The 18,102-nt window shown below is 36.1% G+C and overlaps 1 protein-coding gene across 1 annotated transcript; it reads left to right on the forward strand.

Moving 5' to 3' along the window:
- The first annotated feature begins 5,599 nt into the window (after positions 1-5,599).
- LOC135223116 (ATP-dependent DNA helicase PIF6-like) lies at positions 5,600-6,569 on the forward strand. Its single transcript, XM_064261621.1, has 2 exons — positions 5,600-5,751; positions 6,347-6,569. Exons 1-2 carry the CDS (start codon positions 5,600-5,602, stop codon positions 6,567-6,569), a joined length of 375 nt encoding a protein of 124 aa, XP_064117691.1.
- The last annotated feature ends 11,533 nt before the right edge of the window (positions 6,570-18,102 follow it).

Raw genomic sequence — 18,102 nt, forward strand, 5'->3', positions numbered from 1 at the left:
AACATTGACCTGCTTAAGTAAGCATCTTAAGTGTCATACCATCCCAGAAAAGATTTATCAGCTTTCTCTAGGTTGCCACTCGGACTCTGTCTCCATGGGAAGTTAAACATGATGAATCTGCACATTCTAAATCAGGTGGGCTCTCTTTGTCCAAGCAAAAAATGCAATTCAAGCACAGTTTCGCATGAATGAAAACCATTCATGCACATTTATATGTTAACACAAAGACGAATGCGTCTCCTCTAAACATGCGCCAATAACAAAATCATGTCACTTTCTATTCCTATGGGAAAAAAAATGTGGTATCCTAAACCAATCCCATAAATCACAAAATGATTGAAAAAAAAAACCCAGGTCTCAAAAACACACTGTAACACGCACCCCTTCACAATGAGAGAAAACCCGGAATCTGCACAATTATAAACATGTGAATCTCGTCGGTACAACGTAAACGCGCTCGGCAAGAAGAGAAGGCACTCGATGATTTCATACACAAACTCAACTGAGTCCAAGTCCCTCGAGGCATCTCGCTTTGGGCAAAATTGATGACTCTAGTAAAATCCTTCCCTTCCCATTACCACAGTTAACGGACGAATATTTCTCATTCCCTCTCACTAGTAACTGAAATCTAACAATTTTCCACAATCTCACTAAAGGCTTTGTCGTTCGACCACTGCTGCCCACCACTATTAACAGCGAAGGACATCGCCCCAGGCATTTTAATATTTGGTTTGTGCTTTGCCAGAGCGTTAGGCGAACTGATAACACTCAGTCCCTCCCCCCCCCTCTCTCTATCTCTCTCTCTCTCTCTCTCTCTCTCTTCTCTCTCTTCATCCATCAGGTCATCAAGTCAGAGTTGGAGCTACAAAAATATATTCGTTTATTCAAAGCAAAGTACTAGTTGAATAATTCAGGTTCTTACAGGATCATGAATGGAATGATAATAGTTCAAGTTTCACAGACAACCCCTCGGTATTTAAATGTCTTAATCAGTAATTAGTCTCACCAATTATCTCTTCTCCAAAATATTATAGTTCTCTCCACTAGGACACTCAGTCCCCTCACTAGGACACTCGGCCCCCTCACTAGAACCGTCTGTTTAAAAGACAGGAGAACACACTAGTGAGCACACACAATTATAAAGACAAAGTCAAAAGATTAAATGAAATAGAACATCTTTACAAAATGTCAAAACAAGCCATCCCTTTGGCTAAATCATAATAACACTTATCCATTACAGCTTGGAATTTCACCCACTTTCAAAAGGAAACACCTCGGCATACGCCATCGTGGCTCTGCCTTTCTCGCACAGACCTCTCCGTAAGTCTTCCCCTAGTTTTGGCTAAAGATGCTATTATGAACGGAAGAGGCGCACACATACACATGAATTCACACTATTCGTCAACGCCCCAATTAACTGGTCACAGCCAGTTTTCAAAGGCACCTTGAACAAGCCCTCACGAACTCATATAACCACAGAACGAACACTGACCTGCTTAAGTAAGCTCACACCATCCCAGAAAAGATTTATCAGCTTTCTCTAGATTTTCGCTCGGACTCTATCTCCATGGGAAGTTAAACATATGAATCTGCACATTCTAAAAAAGTCACAGCACATCACATTATAATGGTATATTAAGCATATTATTAATCATAACCCCCTTTTATGTAACATATATATATATATATATATATATATATATATTAATATATATATATATATATATATATATATATATATATATATATATATTTATTGAATACTATTCAGCAGGATCATTATACCTAGAAAGTGTACATGATTCAGCCAGGATTCGAACCTGATAACATTTGAAGAAAAATCGAATGTTATACTAGCGAAAGGAACCATTATCTTAACATAAAGGTATTTAGTCGCAGAAGTGTTCACAGTAAAATGAGAGGCATTCCATTCTGCTAACATCTACTTTAGGAAACAATTATTTACCAACAATCGTAGAATAAGAAAGAATGGCGTCGACATGAATAGGAACTGCAGTTTAATGTCTATAGTTGAAAAAATTTAAAACTAGAGGGAAATGGGAAGCTTTGTGTATAAATTAATAGTGGCTATTGTAAAGAAATAAAATTGTGGATGGTAAAAATATCACTACCACGCATGCAATAAATGGTACGATGGATGCATGGTAAGAGGTCATCAATATATTCTTGATTAAGGTGTACGTGAACGCTTATACAACTTTCGACTTCTCTTTGCAACATTCTATAAAATTCTTCAAGGGATAAACCTTCTGGGGTGACATACATGAAAAGAGTTCTGCATCTCCTCTGCTTACCAAAAACCTGTCTAAGTAATTTCATGTGAAATGTTTTCCCACTAAGAGAGAGAGAGAGAGAGAGAGAGAGAGAGAGAGAGAGAGAGAGAGAGAGAGAGAGAGAGAGAGAGAGAGAGAATCAAAGTTGTCTCATTTGATGTTACGGGCGATTGATTCTTGTCTCTTTTAGGCACGGAATGAAATGACATTCTGAATTCTACAAAGATTAAAAGATTTTCGCCGGATAACTACCCCAGTGTCTCCTTTGAAACTTCAATTAATTTCTTGTATTTGATTCGTTGCTTTAGATCTCTCTATCTTTAAATTCTGTTTTTTCCTTGATTCGTTACCCTGAGCACCAGTTGCTGTCGAGTTTCACTAATATTGGTACTTCATCGAATTGTTTTATTTTCTTTTGTCCTTCACTTTTACTTTTTATTAAATGTAGTGTTTTGCCTGCCTCTATAACTGATTTTCTGGATTGTCGCCATGATTTTACACGAGTTATTGATACATGCTTAGTCCCTAGAATCATTCGGTACATTATATCTGCAAAACTGGCAATTCTGACAGTAGCATATTAGAACAATCCACGTGCGGATTTTGTATTGATGTGAAATTGGTAAATCTGTCAAGCAGTATTTTTTTTCTCTGCACAACTTATAACATTTTTACTTTTCATTTTTGAATTATATATATATATATATATATATATATATATATATATATATATATATATATATATATATATATATATATATATAATATGATGATTAATTACATGATAAAAGTAATGTGAGAACATTCCTTAAAGGCAGTGCACACCACGTAATCAGGTCATGGGTTAAACAGGAAAGTCTGCCAAAAACCACAGCCCAGGATGCGTATGACCCTTAGCAAGGCACAAATAGAAACACACAACAACATCCTAATTCCATGGGAAACCTACTTCGGTTCTCATGAGATGACGTGTCTTAGCCTAGATAAGTAGTGTTCGTACGTACACATGTATCTTTTGTTAGGTTTGCTCGCCTATGGATTTGTAAACCAATCTGTAACAATCACTTCCTCTTCTCCTACCGTCTCGTATAGACATTCAAGTCTTCTCTGCAAAGCTATCTCAAGATGTAACACTTTGAGAAATGGAAGTATATTTTGCTACCTCTGTGTTTCGACGACTTACCCTTTAATCAACTTGAGAAGCATGAAAACAGAGTTCAGAAAATATCTCCTTAGTTGGATCGAGAGAGAGAGAGAGAGAGAGAGAGAGAGAGAGAGAGAGAGAGAGAGAGAGAGAGAGAGGACTCTGTGAACCGTCCTCCTAACACAACGCTATCCGCTTAGCGGATCAAAAGTACCCACGTAGGCCTGGTGTATCCAGGTACTATCACACACACAATCACACACACACACACACACACACACACACACACACACACACACACACACACATATATATATATATATATATATATATATATAATATATATATATATATATATATGAGTCATACCACATTACCGTGATTCATATACACACGTCGAGCTACAAATGTCCTTTATTATCTAATTCGTTCTACCTCGGTTAAAAATATATGAAAATATATTAACTCCGAGGTAGAGCGATATAGATATTAAAGGGCAATTGTAGCTTGATGTGTGTGTGTGTGTATATATATATATTGCATAGATTCCTCGCACATTTGGCCCTCATGTGTATGTAAGACATGGATCATATCTCCTATTGTTCTGCTGAAATCGGATCTCCTCATACGTATTACACATTCGCGTTTATGATATGACGGTCTGAGAATAATTCGTCGAGAAATGAATGTTTGAATGTCAAATGAATGCTCAGCACAGATAAATGATGCTTTGGTACATTTTCTATAAAAGAGTAAAATGTGGTTCTGTTTTGCATGAAAATATTTATCTTCCTGTTTTCTGGAAATATGAATAATTGCTCACTTTCTATATTGAGGTTTATCATCATTATTCATCAATATATGTTATATTTGAGTATTATGTATACAAATATGTATGTACCTGTGTGTATTACGAAAAACCTTCACGACAAACTAAGCAACGATAAAATGATAAACCAGTGTCAATTGGCATCTCTCCTCAGACAATTAAAATTCTAAAATATAAAAGGAAAGTAGGATTTTAAACAATTTAATTCAGAGCAAATCGCTTATATTATTATGTATGAATTGCTCAATGTCAAAATTCTACATTAGCGGAAGGCTGGGGGTCTCCAGTCAGTTTAAGCTCCAGATTAACGACATATATATCACCATAACTCTTGACAACAAATGCCATGGTTTTGGTAAAAAGAAATAAGACAGTCTGTTCCATTATGTATATTACGGTAAAGGTCAACAGCAATATTTTTACTCTTCACAGAGTACAAAATAGAAATTAATAATAACCACTTAAACAAAATCGTTTATCCGGATTGTTACCCAAGTTTAATTGCGAATGCATTATCTACGACAGGATGAATTCACAGTGTATCTAATGTGTCTGATTTTTCTTGATATAATCTTTGTTTTAGAAATGTCGAATAGAGTACAAACAACTTAATTTACTTTAAGTATTATTATTGTGAGTAACAGAAATGTTATATTACTTGTGATAAGAAATCATGGTGTTCTTTTGTGGTAAGTTGGGGTCTGTATTCTATACTTGGAGAGGGTTGGAGTCTGCTTCTTTTACCGAGGGAACGTTGGAGTCTTATATTCACAATCTGGGAAACGCAGGAGGAAACATTCTAAAATTAGGAAAGATTGGGTTCTAAATTCTACATTTACAGAAAATTGAAGTCCGCATTCTACAGTGAGAGAATACTATGAATTGTATTCCAAATTTAGTGGAGAATTGTTCTGCATTCAACATCCATGGATAGATGGAGTTCGTACAATAAGCATCCAAAGTGAAGCTACAAATTTCAGAGGATTTAGTTCGATATTCACTAACTGGCAACTACAACAGGTGGCTCAAAAACTTTTTTTTTCTACAATGAAAGCTCTATCAAGCAAAATAAAGATAACATATGATGCACAAATATAAAATCTATGATATTTATAACAATCAAAAGGAAAAATTACGGTAATAGTAATTATTTCAAAGTACAGTAAATACTTCAAACTATAGAAAGAAACAATTTGAAATTTTCGTTCAACACAAATATTTAATATCAAAGTGTATTATAAATTATTTTAGCGAAGATGCATAAAACCATGCAAGTTTCAATCTATTCTATATTTGGCAATGTGTGTATGTATGTATGTATGTATGATTGGTATGGGCGCCCGGGCTGTCGGTCTGACGGGACTGAGATTCGGAACAGAGATGGGTTTCCACCCTGGGAAGGTTGCGACCTACGATAGGGAGCCCGGAAACCCCTGGGAGCATGGGTTCTCGAAATGTTTACTCGCCCCCCCATCCTCAGAAGGGTGAGAAGGGATTCCCTGAAACAGAACTGGTTCTGCCCGTGAAACGGGGCTGGCTATGGCCGTAGACTTACTTACTTTACTAATTTCTGTATACATATGACTTATCATTTGGAAAAGAATACTATAGGGTAAACATCAATGACATCAAAGAGGGTGGTTTTAGAAGAGGGTTGACAGAGAGAGAAAATGAGAGGAAGAGAAAGTGAGAGAGAGTAGATGGGGTGTTAGGGAGAAGAAAGAGGAAAAAAGACAGAAAGAGAGAGAGAGAGAGAGTTGGTATTACTGAGAAGAAAGAGGGTAAGAGACAGTGACTGTTGGAGAGAGAAAGAGAGAGTAAAAGAAAGGAACGAGAGGGAGAGGAAAAGAGAGAGAAAGAGTAAGAGAAAGGAGCAAAAGGGGAAGAAAGAGAGAGAGAGAGAGTTGAGGGAGTGTTAGCTAGGAGAAAGATGGAAAAAGTGAGAGAGGGACCGACAGAGAAGAGTGGTTGTTTGGGGACAGAGACAGAGAGTTGGTATTAGTGAGAAGAAAGAGTGAAAGAGACAGAGAGAGAGAGCCAGAGAAAGAAGCTTTCTCTTTTCTTTCTTTTCCATTTCAGTTTCAAGCGCCTTCAGTTCCCAGTCAGGTTGGCTTTTGCCATGACTATCAATAAAGCCCAGGGACAGTCTCTCAGAGTGGCTGGCATCAACTTGGAGCAACCTTGCTTTTCTCACAGGCAGCTTTATGTGGCGTGCTCAAGAGTGGGCTCTCCGGAACACCTGTTCATTTTGTCATTGGAAGGAAAAACAAAGAACATAGTCTACCAAAAGGCTCTCCAGTGAGTTGGAATCTCTCTGCCAACACCAAGAATTTTTCTTTCCATATATGATTATGATGCTTCATTTTGATATTCATTTTCAAGGATGTTGTTTGTTTTGTCAGATTTGCATTCCTCACAATTCAGGTCATGGTACTGTATTCAATTGTGGCTTGATTTATCTATTTTCTTTTCATAAACTATGCTCTGGGTTACACAGACCAATCTAGCTGGGACCCGCCCGTAGGGTAGGTAACCAAACAGTAGAATATAAAGGGAAAATCTCCGTAACATTAAACGTAATCAAACATGGATGCACCTAGATTCAACAGAGAAGTTGGGTGTGGTTGGTAGTTCTGATTTTAGCTTCTAGGACCTGACCGTTCAGACTCTACTTTATCTTTGGCTTCAGTTTTGACCCACGACACAAACGTAACATTATCTAACCAACCAATCAATCACCAACCGTGTGTTACGGGGGTGAGGGTTGGGGGGGGCGGTTTCAGTCTTTGCCCTGATAACCCCATCAGCAGCCAGTGCCTACCAGGGCAGGCGGGGGTGTGCTTGACCCCAGGCCCCCCAGCATCAGCCGTAGTCACAGCCACCGGACGGACACAATAATGAAACCTTATTAACGGAAAATCATGTTTACAACCATCTAGATATCCAAAGAGAAGGAGAGAGAGGGCAAAAATAAGTGCAAAGAAAATTCTTCAGGTAGAGAAGAGAGACAAAGAGCAAAATAAAGAGAAAAAAAATTCTTCAAGCAGGTAAAGAGAACAAAATAGATGAGAAAATGAACAAAAGAGAAAGAGTAAAAAAGAGAGAGAAAGAGTAAAAAATGAGAGGAAAAGACAGCATGTGAAAACGAGCATAAAACACTATCTTCGAGAAAGGCTCTTGCTACTGCTACCTTCAGGTGACTAGACCTAGTTCCGGGCATAGCAAGGCTTACAATGCGGGGCCATTGTCTGTTATTTAGGCAAAGATAGGACCATTAGGACCGACACCAGAACCTGTCCTTGCACCTGGGAAACAGACTCGCCATAAAAAAAATAAGAAAGACTGTCACAAGCAACCAGACCCCAACCAACTCTCCTCCCCATCTACCTCTACCTCTACCCACAATCTTAACTTCACCTTTCTTTAACCTTTTACCTCAAATCTTCTAATCTTATTCCAACCATGAAATTTAAGAATGAATTTGCGTAATTTGGCGTATCATAAGGGCGTGATATAACCCAAATTTATATTTCCACAGGCAACCAGTCATCAGTTCAATCTAGTCAAGCATTATTGTATAACAGAAATTCATGAATTTATTGGGATTCATATATTACACAAACACACACACACACACACACACACACACACACACACACACACATATATATATATATATATATATATATATATATATATATATATATATATATATATATATACAAAGAAGCACCCGACCATGACCAATAGGGCTAGTGCTCGATTCTTAAAATAGGCCACTGGTTATCCCTGACTAGATAAAAAGGTACTGAGAGAGAGAGAGAGAGAGAGAGTCAAGATCGTATGGACAACAATAGTCTCACTTATGCACATAAAAAAAAAGGTGGAAACCTACGTCAATACTTGTTTGATGCAAACATTTGCACAATTGAGAAATTCGATGAAATCATTAAATAACAAGCTGGAAAATTAACTTTCTTGATTATTGCGCATATAACTTGGATTTCATTTTTTTTCTTTCACACCAACTTGTTTCTTATTTATATTTCATTTAATCAGATGCTAAACTTCTTTGTGCTTTATCAAAAGAAATCATAATAAATTTCGATATAACGCTATAAAAGTTAAAAGTTAATTTACAAATCACATTAGGCCAATACTTATGCACTCCGTTCCTGCTGCCCTTCAATGGTGAACACTCGATATCACACATAGCGACCCGTTTCTATGGGGATTTTTCTTTTTAATAAACAATTATTGAATTAACACTGACCATTCACTGGGGAAATACCTTCTGTGGTTCTACAGTTAATCCCTGATACTTATTATCAGAAAAAGAGGATGACAATAACTGGAATAAAATATACTAACTGGGAACCTCACAAATTTCTAAAGACGTACAATGAATTTTGACATTTGTAGTTTCACTTTTGACACTTACTGTACGCTACATCTGGGGAACTTGGCGACACATTCAAGGAAAGCAAATTTCTTCATTTTGGGAAGTATGAAATCCCTAATCTATACATAGGGAAAGCTAGTATAGATTCTGCATCTAAGGAAGACTTGAGTCTACATTCGACACTTCGGAGAGGTTAGAATCCGTAGTCTACATAGTGGGAAGGCTGGGGTATCTATACAAGGTATATCAAATGTTACCATTTTGAGAGCTGATGCATCGGGATGTTGGGTACAATTCGCTGGTATGTTGGGTGCTAGATACCTGCCCTGGAGAAACCTCAATTAGTAGTACTTAGAGAGACCGGGGTACAGTCCCGTTGTGAGTCAGATATATGTATGTGTATGTATATATATATATATATTATATATATATATATATATATATGTGTGTGTGTGTGTGTGTGTGTGTGTGTGCGTATACATATATATATGTATATACATACATACATACATACACACACACACACACACACACACATATATATATATATATATATATATATATATATATATATATATATATATATATATATATATTATCTTAATCCTCTGCCATCCACGGGATGCATAGGGCCCCAATGAATTCACGCCATATGTCTCTTTACTGTGCCATCTCCCTGAGCTCAACCCAATTCTGAGATCCAACCTCCCTCGCATTGTCATCAGCCACGTTTCTCTTGGTCTACCACGTCCTCTCCTGCTCAGCGGCTTCCATTCAGGTGCATCCTGGATTAACTCATCCTCTCTTCTTAAATATGTCCCATCCATCTCCATCTCGATAATGTAACTATATCGTTCACATAGGGCACCCCTGCCACCTCACGAATTGCCGCATTTGTTATATGCTGCTGCCATTTGATTCCCAAAATCCTTCTCACTGCTTTATTTTCAAAGGCAAGAAATTTTCCATCAATTGTCACAGTGCCGTACCACGACTAGTGGCCATAAGTTAATAATGATCTTACAAGTGAAATGTATATTTTGATTTTTCTGTGAACTATTTGATTTGACCTCCAAACTGTTTTTAGCATGCTCATTGCTTGTTCTGCCCTCCCTATTCTCTCCCTGAATTCTTTACCTAGTGATCCATTCCTGGTAATAATGGTTCCCAATATTTTTGAATGTGTCTGAGTTGGGTAACATTACTCCTCCGATATATATATATATATATATATATATATATTATATATATATATATATATATATATATATATATATACATATATCACTCGTCATTACATATACATATATTTTTTCATAATAATAATGTCTCAAATATCGTTTAAAAATAGAATTCAGTAAACCAAATGCATACGTACATCATACATTTATATATGTCATAATAATTATGCCTCAAAAATAGTTTAAAAACGTATTTTACCATTATATACACACACACACACACACACACACACACATATATATATATATAATATATATATATATATATATATATATATATATATATATATATATATATATATATATATATAGTTATTCTTGACCCCAGACAGTAATAGGGGGTGTGAGTGGCTCAAGGATAACCCCGGTGTGAACAGAGCTGAGTCTGCTATGGGAATGAATATGAGAGTGATGCCGACTCGCTGCTCCAGCAGTCTTATTCCTCTCCTTTCTTGTCTCTTGTTTGTCACATCACCGGATCATTGATGGTTTTTCCCTGGAATTAAAACTTCAAACGACAGCACACAGATGTTGGAAAATCGTGACAATGGGGGTCGAGGCAGAGTTTGGGGAGGAGAGAAGTAGGAGAATCTGCCAGGTCCAATCTTTAATTGCTAGGGAGTGGGCAAATGCGGCTTCCGTGTGCCGACTTGGATGGTCATGACTTCTTCTTTACAAAAGTAATAAAAGATTTGTACTTATATTTCTTCAAGATTTCTTAAGAATGAGGGTTTAAACATACATCTCGTGTATGCATGTTACAATAAATATATATATATATATACTATATATATATATAATATATATATATATATATATATATATATATATATAGTATAGATAGATATAGATATAATATATATATATATATATATATATATATATATATATAGATATAGATATAGATATAGATATAGATATATATATATATATATATATATATATATATATATATATATATATATATATATATATATACACGGACACACACACAAACAGTCACCATCATAAAGATGTCGCGTTTTATGTCGCAAATAGGCAAAAAATCGGCTGGGAGAAATTGAGTAATTGGCAATGTAATCGAGTCTTTTGTCTCACTCATGGTGAACAACAATTTAGCTTTCAGTGTTCTTAAGTGGTTTATTGGGAGCATACATCGATTGTGACCTCCCTGATTTCGTGGATTACGCCTCCAGCATCTTTTTGTGGAAGTGTATGTGTACGCAAGTGTACAATGTCTACTGGGTATACCTCAATTGAAAATTGTGTACGAGTGATACAGTTACACAAGAAAGGTAGTAAAACTGGCAAATTCACCCAGAAAAGTGGTATAAACCACCGAACTGTGCAGCACATTCTCATAAAATACCACGAGGATGGCGGCCATGCGGTACTCGCGCATCTACCTGTCCTGGGAGGCCCTGTATTATTAGTAAGAGGGGTTTGAGAGTGCTGGTCAAGGATATCGTGATTAATCTGACCCTTACTGCTAGAGAACTTAAGGTTGCAAATTCATAGATTGAGTAAGTACATGAAGTACTCTAAAGTGAAGGCACATAAGAAGCCACTAATAACCGCCACACAAAAGAAAAATAGAGCGAATTTTCCTCATTCATACAAGGACTGGGATCTGGCTAAATGGCGTCAAGGAGTGGCGAAGCGAGTTTTTTGTTTGTTTCGGACAACAAGGGAAAGAGTGTGTGGCGAAAGTCGACATCGGATCCGCTCAATCCCAAGTACCTTACCATGCGTGTAAAATTCTTGGCGTATATAATGGTATGGGGGTGTTTTGGTTACGATGGTAAAGGTAATTTGGTGATATTACCTCATAACACAACTGTTAACAAGGACTTATTACACTCTGTTGAATGATAATTTGGAGGAATCTTTTGAGGGCAGTACCACGAAGATTGGCTTTGAGTTTTGTATCCTTACCATGCATGAGCATGAAATAACCTTGTGCCAAGATAAGTAAAACGTCCGTGTGTTGACTTTAGTTGTTTAGAATTTTGCCACTTACTAAAGGGAGCAGGTTGAGGAAAGTGGTTAGTGGGATCTAAGACGACTTGGGTCCCTGCCCCACTTCCTGGAAACACACATTTTGAATTATGTGGCTTAACAATTAAATATATGTTAATTATTTAGATTTACAAAATATCAGCAATCACCTCCACTAATTGAAAAAAATTGATATCCACATCCGCAAATCCCATTTTCAGACATCCGATACATCTTATATATATATATATATATATATATATATATAAAATTATCGGATGCCGTCGACAATCCTTTTAACGACAGAGCAAAAAATTCTTCCGGTACGCAATCTTTATCGGCAAAGACACTTCTATTTCTCATCTGTGAAAGTTGATAAATCATCAGTGACCGTTGACTAGTCGAGAAATAGGCATACTTTATAGATTTTTCATGTAGAGATATAGCTGAAATACATATCTTTTCTGTTTATAACATACCTCCGGAAACTGTATTTGAGCTCGGTTTTCATGAAGAATAGTTTCTTCTTATATTATGTTAGTTCTTATTCTCTTCGGTTTTCTTCTCACTGTGTTTTGGCCCTCATTACATCATTTAAATCTCGCTTATGGAAGAGCCTAAAAGGCTAAAAAGGTGGTTCGCGTTCAGTTAAATATACAGGAATTTTAGGATAGGATATTTATGATTTATTAGATTAGATTATAACATTTTTGGCACATAGCCAAGCGCCGGAGCCGAGGGGCCATTCAGCGCATATATATCTTAAGAATAAAAAAAGTCACTGTCACACAAACAAACATACACACAACCGATCTAACATACAAATCATTCATTCATAAAAACCAAACAAGAAACCTAAAACAATTAAAAGAAAACTACAATTCGTAAAAAAGACCAATATTTTTTAAAAATGTCATAATTTGCTCTGCCCGAGCACCTTCACCTAAAATATCGGCAAGAGACTTATTTGCCAGCAAACAAGCTCTACGTTTGGTTTCAAAATGAGGGCACTCCACCAAAATATGCACCACAGTCAAATCCACATGACAGGTGGAACAGCGAGGAACCTGCCTATCCGCTCCACTCGTCATTAGATACCCGTGAGTATATTTAGTGTGGCCAATACGCAATCTAGCTAAAACTATCTCAGACCTTCTATCCATCCGGCTATGAGGCCAAGGATGAACAGAAGGCCTAATCGATTTCAATTTAAGATTATTATCTAAAGTAGACCAGTGGGCCTGCCACTGGTCTCTACAATAAAATCGAATGGTACTTTTAAAATCAGATACAGGGACGCCCATGTTGGAAATGTGCCTAAGCCCAGTTGCAGCCTTAGCAGCAGCGTCGGCTCGCTCATTCTCGACAATTCCAACATGGAATTAAAAGGCATGTTAAACAGTACAGAAAGATTATTTCTAATAAAATATAGCGTATCTATTTTAATTTTCGTTTGTGAAACAAGGCTCTGTTTGACGTTAGATTTTAGCACGTTTTAATAATTTGGTGTACTGAATTCAAGAGGCTCATTCTGTTAAATTATTTTGTTTCCACTTATAACTGAGCATATATGAACGTGTTTAATTCGTTTCCTTTTTATTTCATCCTTGCTGTTAGTATGAGTTGTACCAGGTATGCGTATTAATTACGAAGACTACTTCACTTTTAATTTAGGAATATAATGCTTACAACTTATAAGCGAGGGGAATATCTTGCACGCGTCCTGAATAAGCTGGAGATTGGATTACGCCTTGTTATTCATTCATTTTGATATATGATACCTTTAATCATACATGTTATGGATATTCACTCGACTGCAGGAAAACCTCTAGTTCTTTGTTTGGATCTTGGCGAAACATAAACTCTGTCAGACTTTGCTGATGCAGTTAATCTAATTGAATTTGGTGCTTTGTTCGACTCTTTATAGGGTAGACAACCTAGAAAGAAGCTTCCCATGTTAAAAACTTGCCAAAGTTAAACTAATATTAGAGGTTCAACCAACGCAAGTTTTTGCCGCTTTCATTTATATTCAATCGCCCATTCTTAAGAAACCATGATACCGCAGTGATCCATTTGAAATATTGACTACTAACGCGGAGATGAAACACGGTCAAACAAATTCAGTACTGTAATAATTACAATACTTAAAATACGACAACTGCCATGCCTGACAGAATCATCAAGTAGTAACCTTATCCAACAACAACAACTTTTACAATTGTCAGGAGTTTTGGCAGAAACTCATTATTTCTATATGCTTCTATGGTGGCCGGTTACAGCCACAGAAAAAAAAAAAAAAGTCATGATTTTGCAAGGTAAAAGTCAAAGATAAAAAGTCACATTAATTTACAGTCATTTGTTTATGTTTATACTTTAATCTCCAACAGGATTGTGATAAACAAGCCGCAAAGGTGGATACATACAGTTAAGATCCTTGGGGGTCACTATCCAGGTAATATTAGTTTGAATTTCTTTACTGTGACTTTTATCCGCATCTTGTTTATCAGGATTCGCTCCTATCCGTTGTAAATTTGGATGATTAGCATTTTACGATCAACCTATCCTCCAGGGCAGTAACGCTGAGAATTCTGTTGATTTTTTTTCTCTTCTCTTTTGCAAACATTTTCTGTCAATGTCAGAAAATGTGTGAAATTCTAGATCATTCACATTTATACCGTGAGCTCTATAAATGTGGAATGCGGAAATAATAATAATACAAAAAAACTCGTTCTAGAACCGTTTACGAGGAGTCATGGGTTCTTTAAATGTAAGATATTACTTCATATGACGATGAGATATATATATATATATATATATATATATATATATCTATATATATATATATATATATATATATATATATATATATATATATATATATATATATATATATATATATATATATAGATGAGTCACTTATCCTATGGGGAAAAATACAGCTGTGAATGAAAGGTCGTTGAAAACGTTACAGTAGCAAGTTAAAGAATTCTGAAATCATTGCCAAACGGCTGGAGTATACATATATATATATATATATATATATATATATATATATATATATATTATGTATATATATATTGAGAGTCCACTTATCCTTGGGGAAAATACAGCTGTGCATGAAGGTCGTTGAAACCGTTACAGTAGCAAGTTTAAAGAATTCTGAATCATTGCAACGGCTGGCGTATACATTATGTAAACCAATAAAAATAATAGTACTCATAATGATAAATTTATAATTTGATGAAAAATTGTAGCATAAAAGAAAAACACAATTGCATAAATTGCAATATTTGTAAAAGATAAGCAAAGGGTGTTTCTCCTCAGTACTAACATTAAAATGAGTAGCGAGAGGTAGTGCAAAAGATAAAATAATTTTTTCTCTAAAATGCTTCAGTTAATGATACAAGCCTGAAATTTGGTACATATCTTCTCCACAGGCCACTTTTAGAAAATTACTGAGTGTCTACTCAAAATTCCAAAATGGCTGCCGTTTTTTAAGACAGCCTCTAGTCAAGGTTTTACTTGGGACTCGTGTGCCCTTGATCATGTTTTATGCATTGCTTTGGTTATACACATTTTAGGCAGTCACCAAACAAAAGTAAAATGTATTTCTGTTAAAGATTTCATATAGCCTACATAAAGAATGATCGCATCCAATATGGCAGCCAAAAACCTTAAATAATTGCGTCTCAGGACTCAGTAGGTATGGAAAAATGTCTTCCTGACAAGTATAATAGATTGCAAGTTTATATATAATTTAGGTGGTGGGTTTGTCTTTAGTTATCATTTAAAAGAATGAATGTCAGTGCACAACCAGGGAATGGAATATGGAAGTTAGGCTTGAAGCCAAGCACTAGAATCCAGTGCTATAATGAATATGGTTTGAAATGCATGTCAGTGAATTTATAAATGAATGAATAAAATTCATTCATTTATAAATTGAATATTTATAAATGAATGAATTTATAAATGAATAAATACGGTAAAAACTAATTACTTCCATAAAAAATTATAACTAAATTTAGGATATGCATACAATCTTAAGTGTAAAACAGTATTAATAAAAAATCATAAAATTACATATATACATTACTGCAAGTGTATATACTATACTTGGCTATGTATCAAGAGGTCAAATATTAAATTTCATTATAGACGTTTATGTCTAAGTCAAAGGAATGACACAACGTTATTATCATCCACATCAGGACCGAGCGGTTTTGTTATATCCCTGCCCACTAACCTATGTCTTTGCCCTGCTGCAGCACACCTACGGCAATGTAATAGCATGCGTTCCACAGTAAGAGGAGAGTCACACTGTATACAGACTGGTGCAATTCCCCCATCTAAAAGGAATCTGTGGGTCAATTGAGTATGGACAATTCTCATACGGTATAATACAATTTCTACCCTACGGTTTTGTTGGAATCCAGATGGCCAATGTTCAATACTTTGTCTGATCTTATACTTTTTATTGTTGGCCAAGAAAGGAGAAGACCAGCGTGCTTACCACTTATTTTTGATATACAAATGAATAGTCCATTTCATATTGGTAGCGGGAATATGGTCGAATAGAATGTCTTCTTTAGTAATGACAGCTCTAGCTTCATGGTCAGTAAGTTCGTTACAATGCCTACATGGGCAAGGACCCAGCAAAAATGGACTAATTTGAATTTGGAAGCAAGCCAATACAGCCATTCTTGAATACACTGAATAATTGGATGGTTAGAATTAGATTGCTTAATGGCCATGAGTGCACTATAAGAATCTGAGTACATTACTGTGAGAGTAAAAACAACCTCAAGAGATTTGGCTAATTCAGTTAATTCAGCTGTAAAAATAGAGGAATTATTAGATATTCTGCCAACATATGAACTATTTCCATGAACAAGAGCAAAACCAACACCACTTGATATTTTTGATCCATCAATGAATACTTTAACAGAACCTGAATGTATTTGATCATGATCAAGAAAACGAGCCTTCACTTCATTGACTCTAACTGATTTTTTAACAGCAGGTTTTTAATAGACCGATGGTCCTGGGGTCAACCAAGGAGGCTACTTAGAGCAAGGTTTGGATGCTCTAGCATTTCCAAACTGATGTGAGTCGTTTTGATTAAGTATGGATCCTGAAGGGTTTTCAGGGAACCCTCATAATTTCAACATATACCACAGTCCCAGTTCCTCTCGACGTAAATCTAGAGGGAGCTCTCCAGTGTCAGCATATAAGCTTTCAACTGGTGATGTCTTAAATGCACCAGAGCATATTCTTAGACCAGCATGATGAATTACATCCAACTCCTTATGTTTGCTTGTACTTGCTGAAGAGTAGATTTGGCAACCATACTCTAGCTTAGATTTACATAATGAGTCATATAACAGTAAAAGTGACCTCTTATCAGCATCCCAGTTAAAACCTGAGACTACCTTTAAAATGTTAATGGACTTCTTTCCCTTAATTTTCAGGAGTCAGTAAGACTAGCCAATATTAGCTACTGATCAAAGATCATCATCATCACAATAAACTTCACCTCCTCCTCATATGGTACTAGTGTCTTTCAGCTTAATATGTGGGATGGTCTCTTTTCAAGTACTTCTAGTAAAACGAACCACCACAGTTCTGGAAGGCCAGAATCGAAAGCCATTGTCATCCGCTCAGTTGCTGATTGCATGAACTGACTTTTGCAAGAAATTAAACGCTGTAATAGCATCATAACTTGTGACATATAGCGCAAGGTCATCTACAAATAATGATGCCTTTACCGGAGGTGAGACGTATTCAACATTACTGTTTATAGCCAGAGCAAATAAGGAGACACTCAATACACTGCTTTGTGTGACGCCTTCCTCCAGCTCAAAAGCATTAGACGCCTTCCTCCAGCTCAAAGCATTAGACAAGGTATTTCCAACTCTAACCATAATCACTTGGAAATGATATGATGAAATTTAACATATTCCCATGTATTCCCATGTCATGAAGCTGTTTGATAATACCCAAAAGCCAAGTGGTGTCATAGGCTTTTTCTAGATCGAAGAATACTGACTGCGCATTGAGAAACCTTGCTGAATTTGGGTTAATAATCTTACACACAACTTGTGAGAGATATTGGCCGATAGCTTGTAGGAATATGTGGAATATCTTTCAATGGTTTCTTAATGGGAACAACTGCAATCTTCCAAAAAGTGGGGAGA

Source organism: Macrobrachium nipponense, chromosome 8 (assembly GCF_015104395.2).
Source record: "Macrobrachium nipponense isolate FS-2020 chromosome 8, ASM1510439v2, whole genome shotgun sequence".
Taxonomy (NCBI): Eukaryota; Metazoa; Arthropoda; class Malacostraca; order Decapoda; family Palaemonidae; genus Macrobrachium; species Macrobrachium nipponense.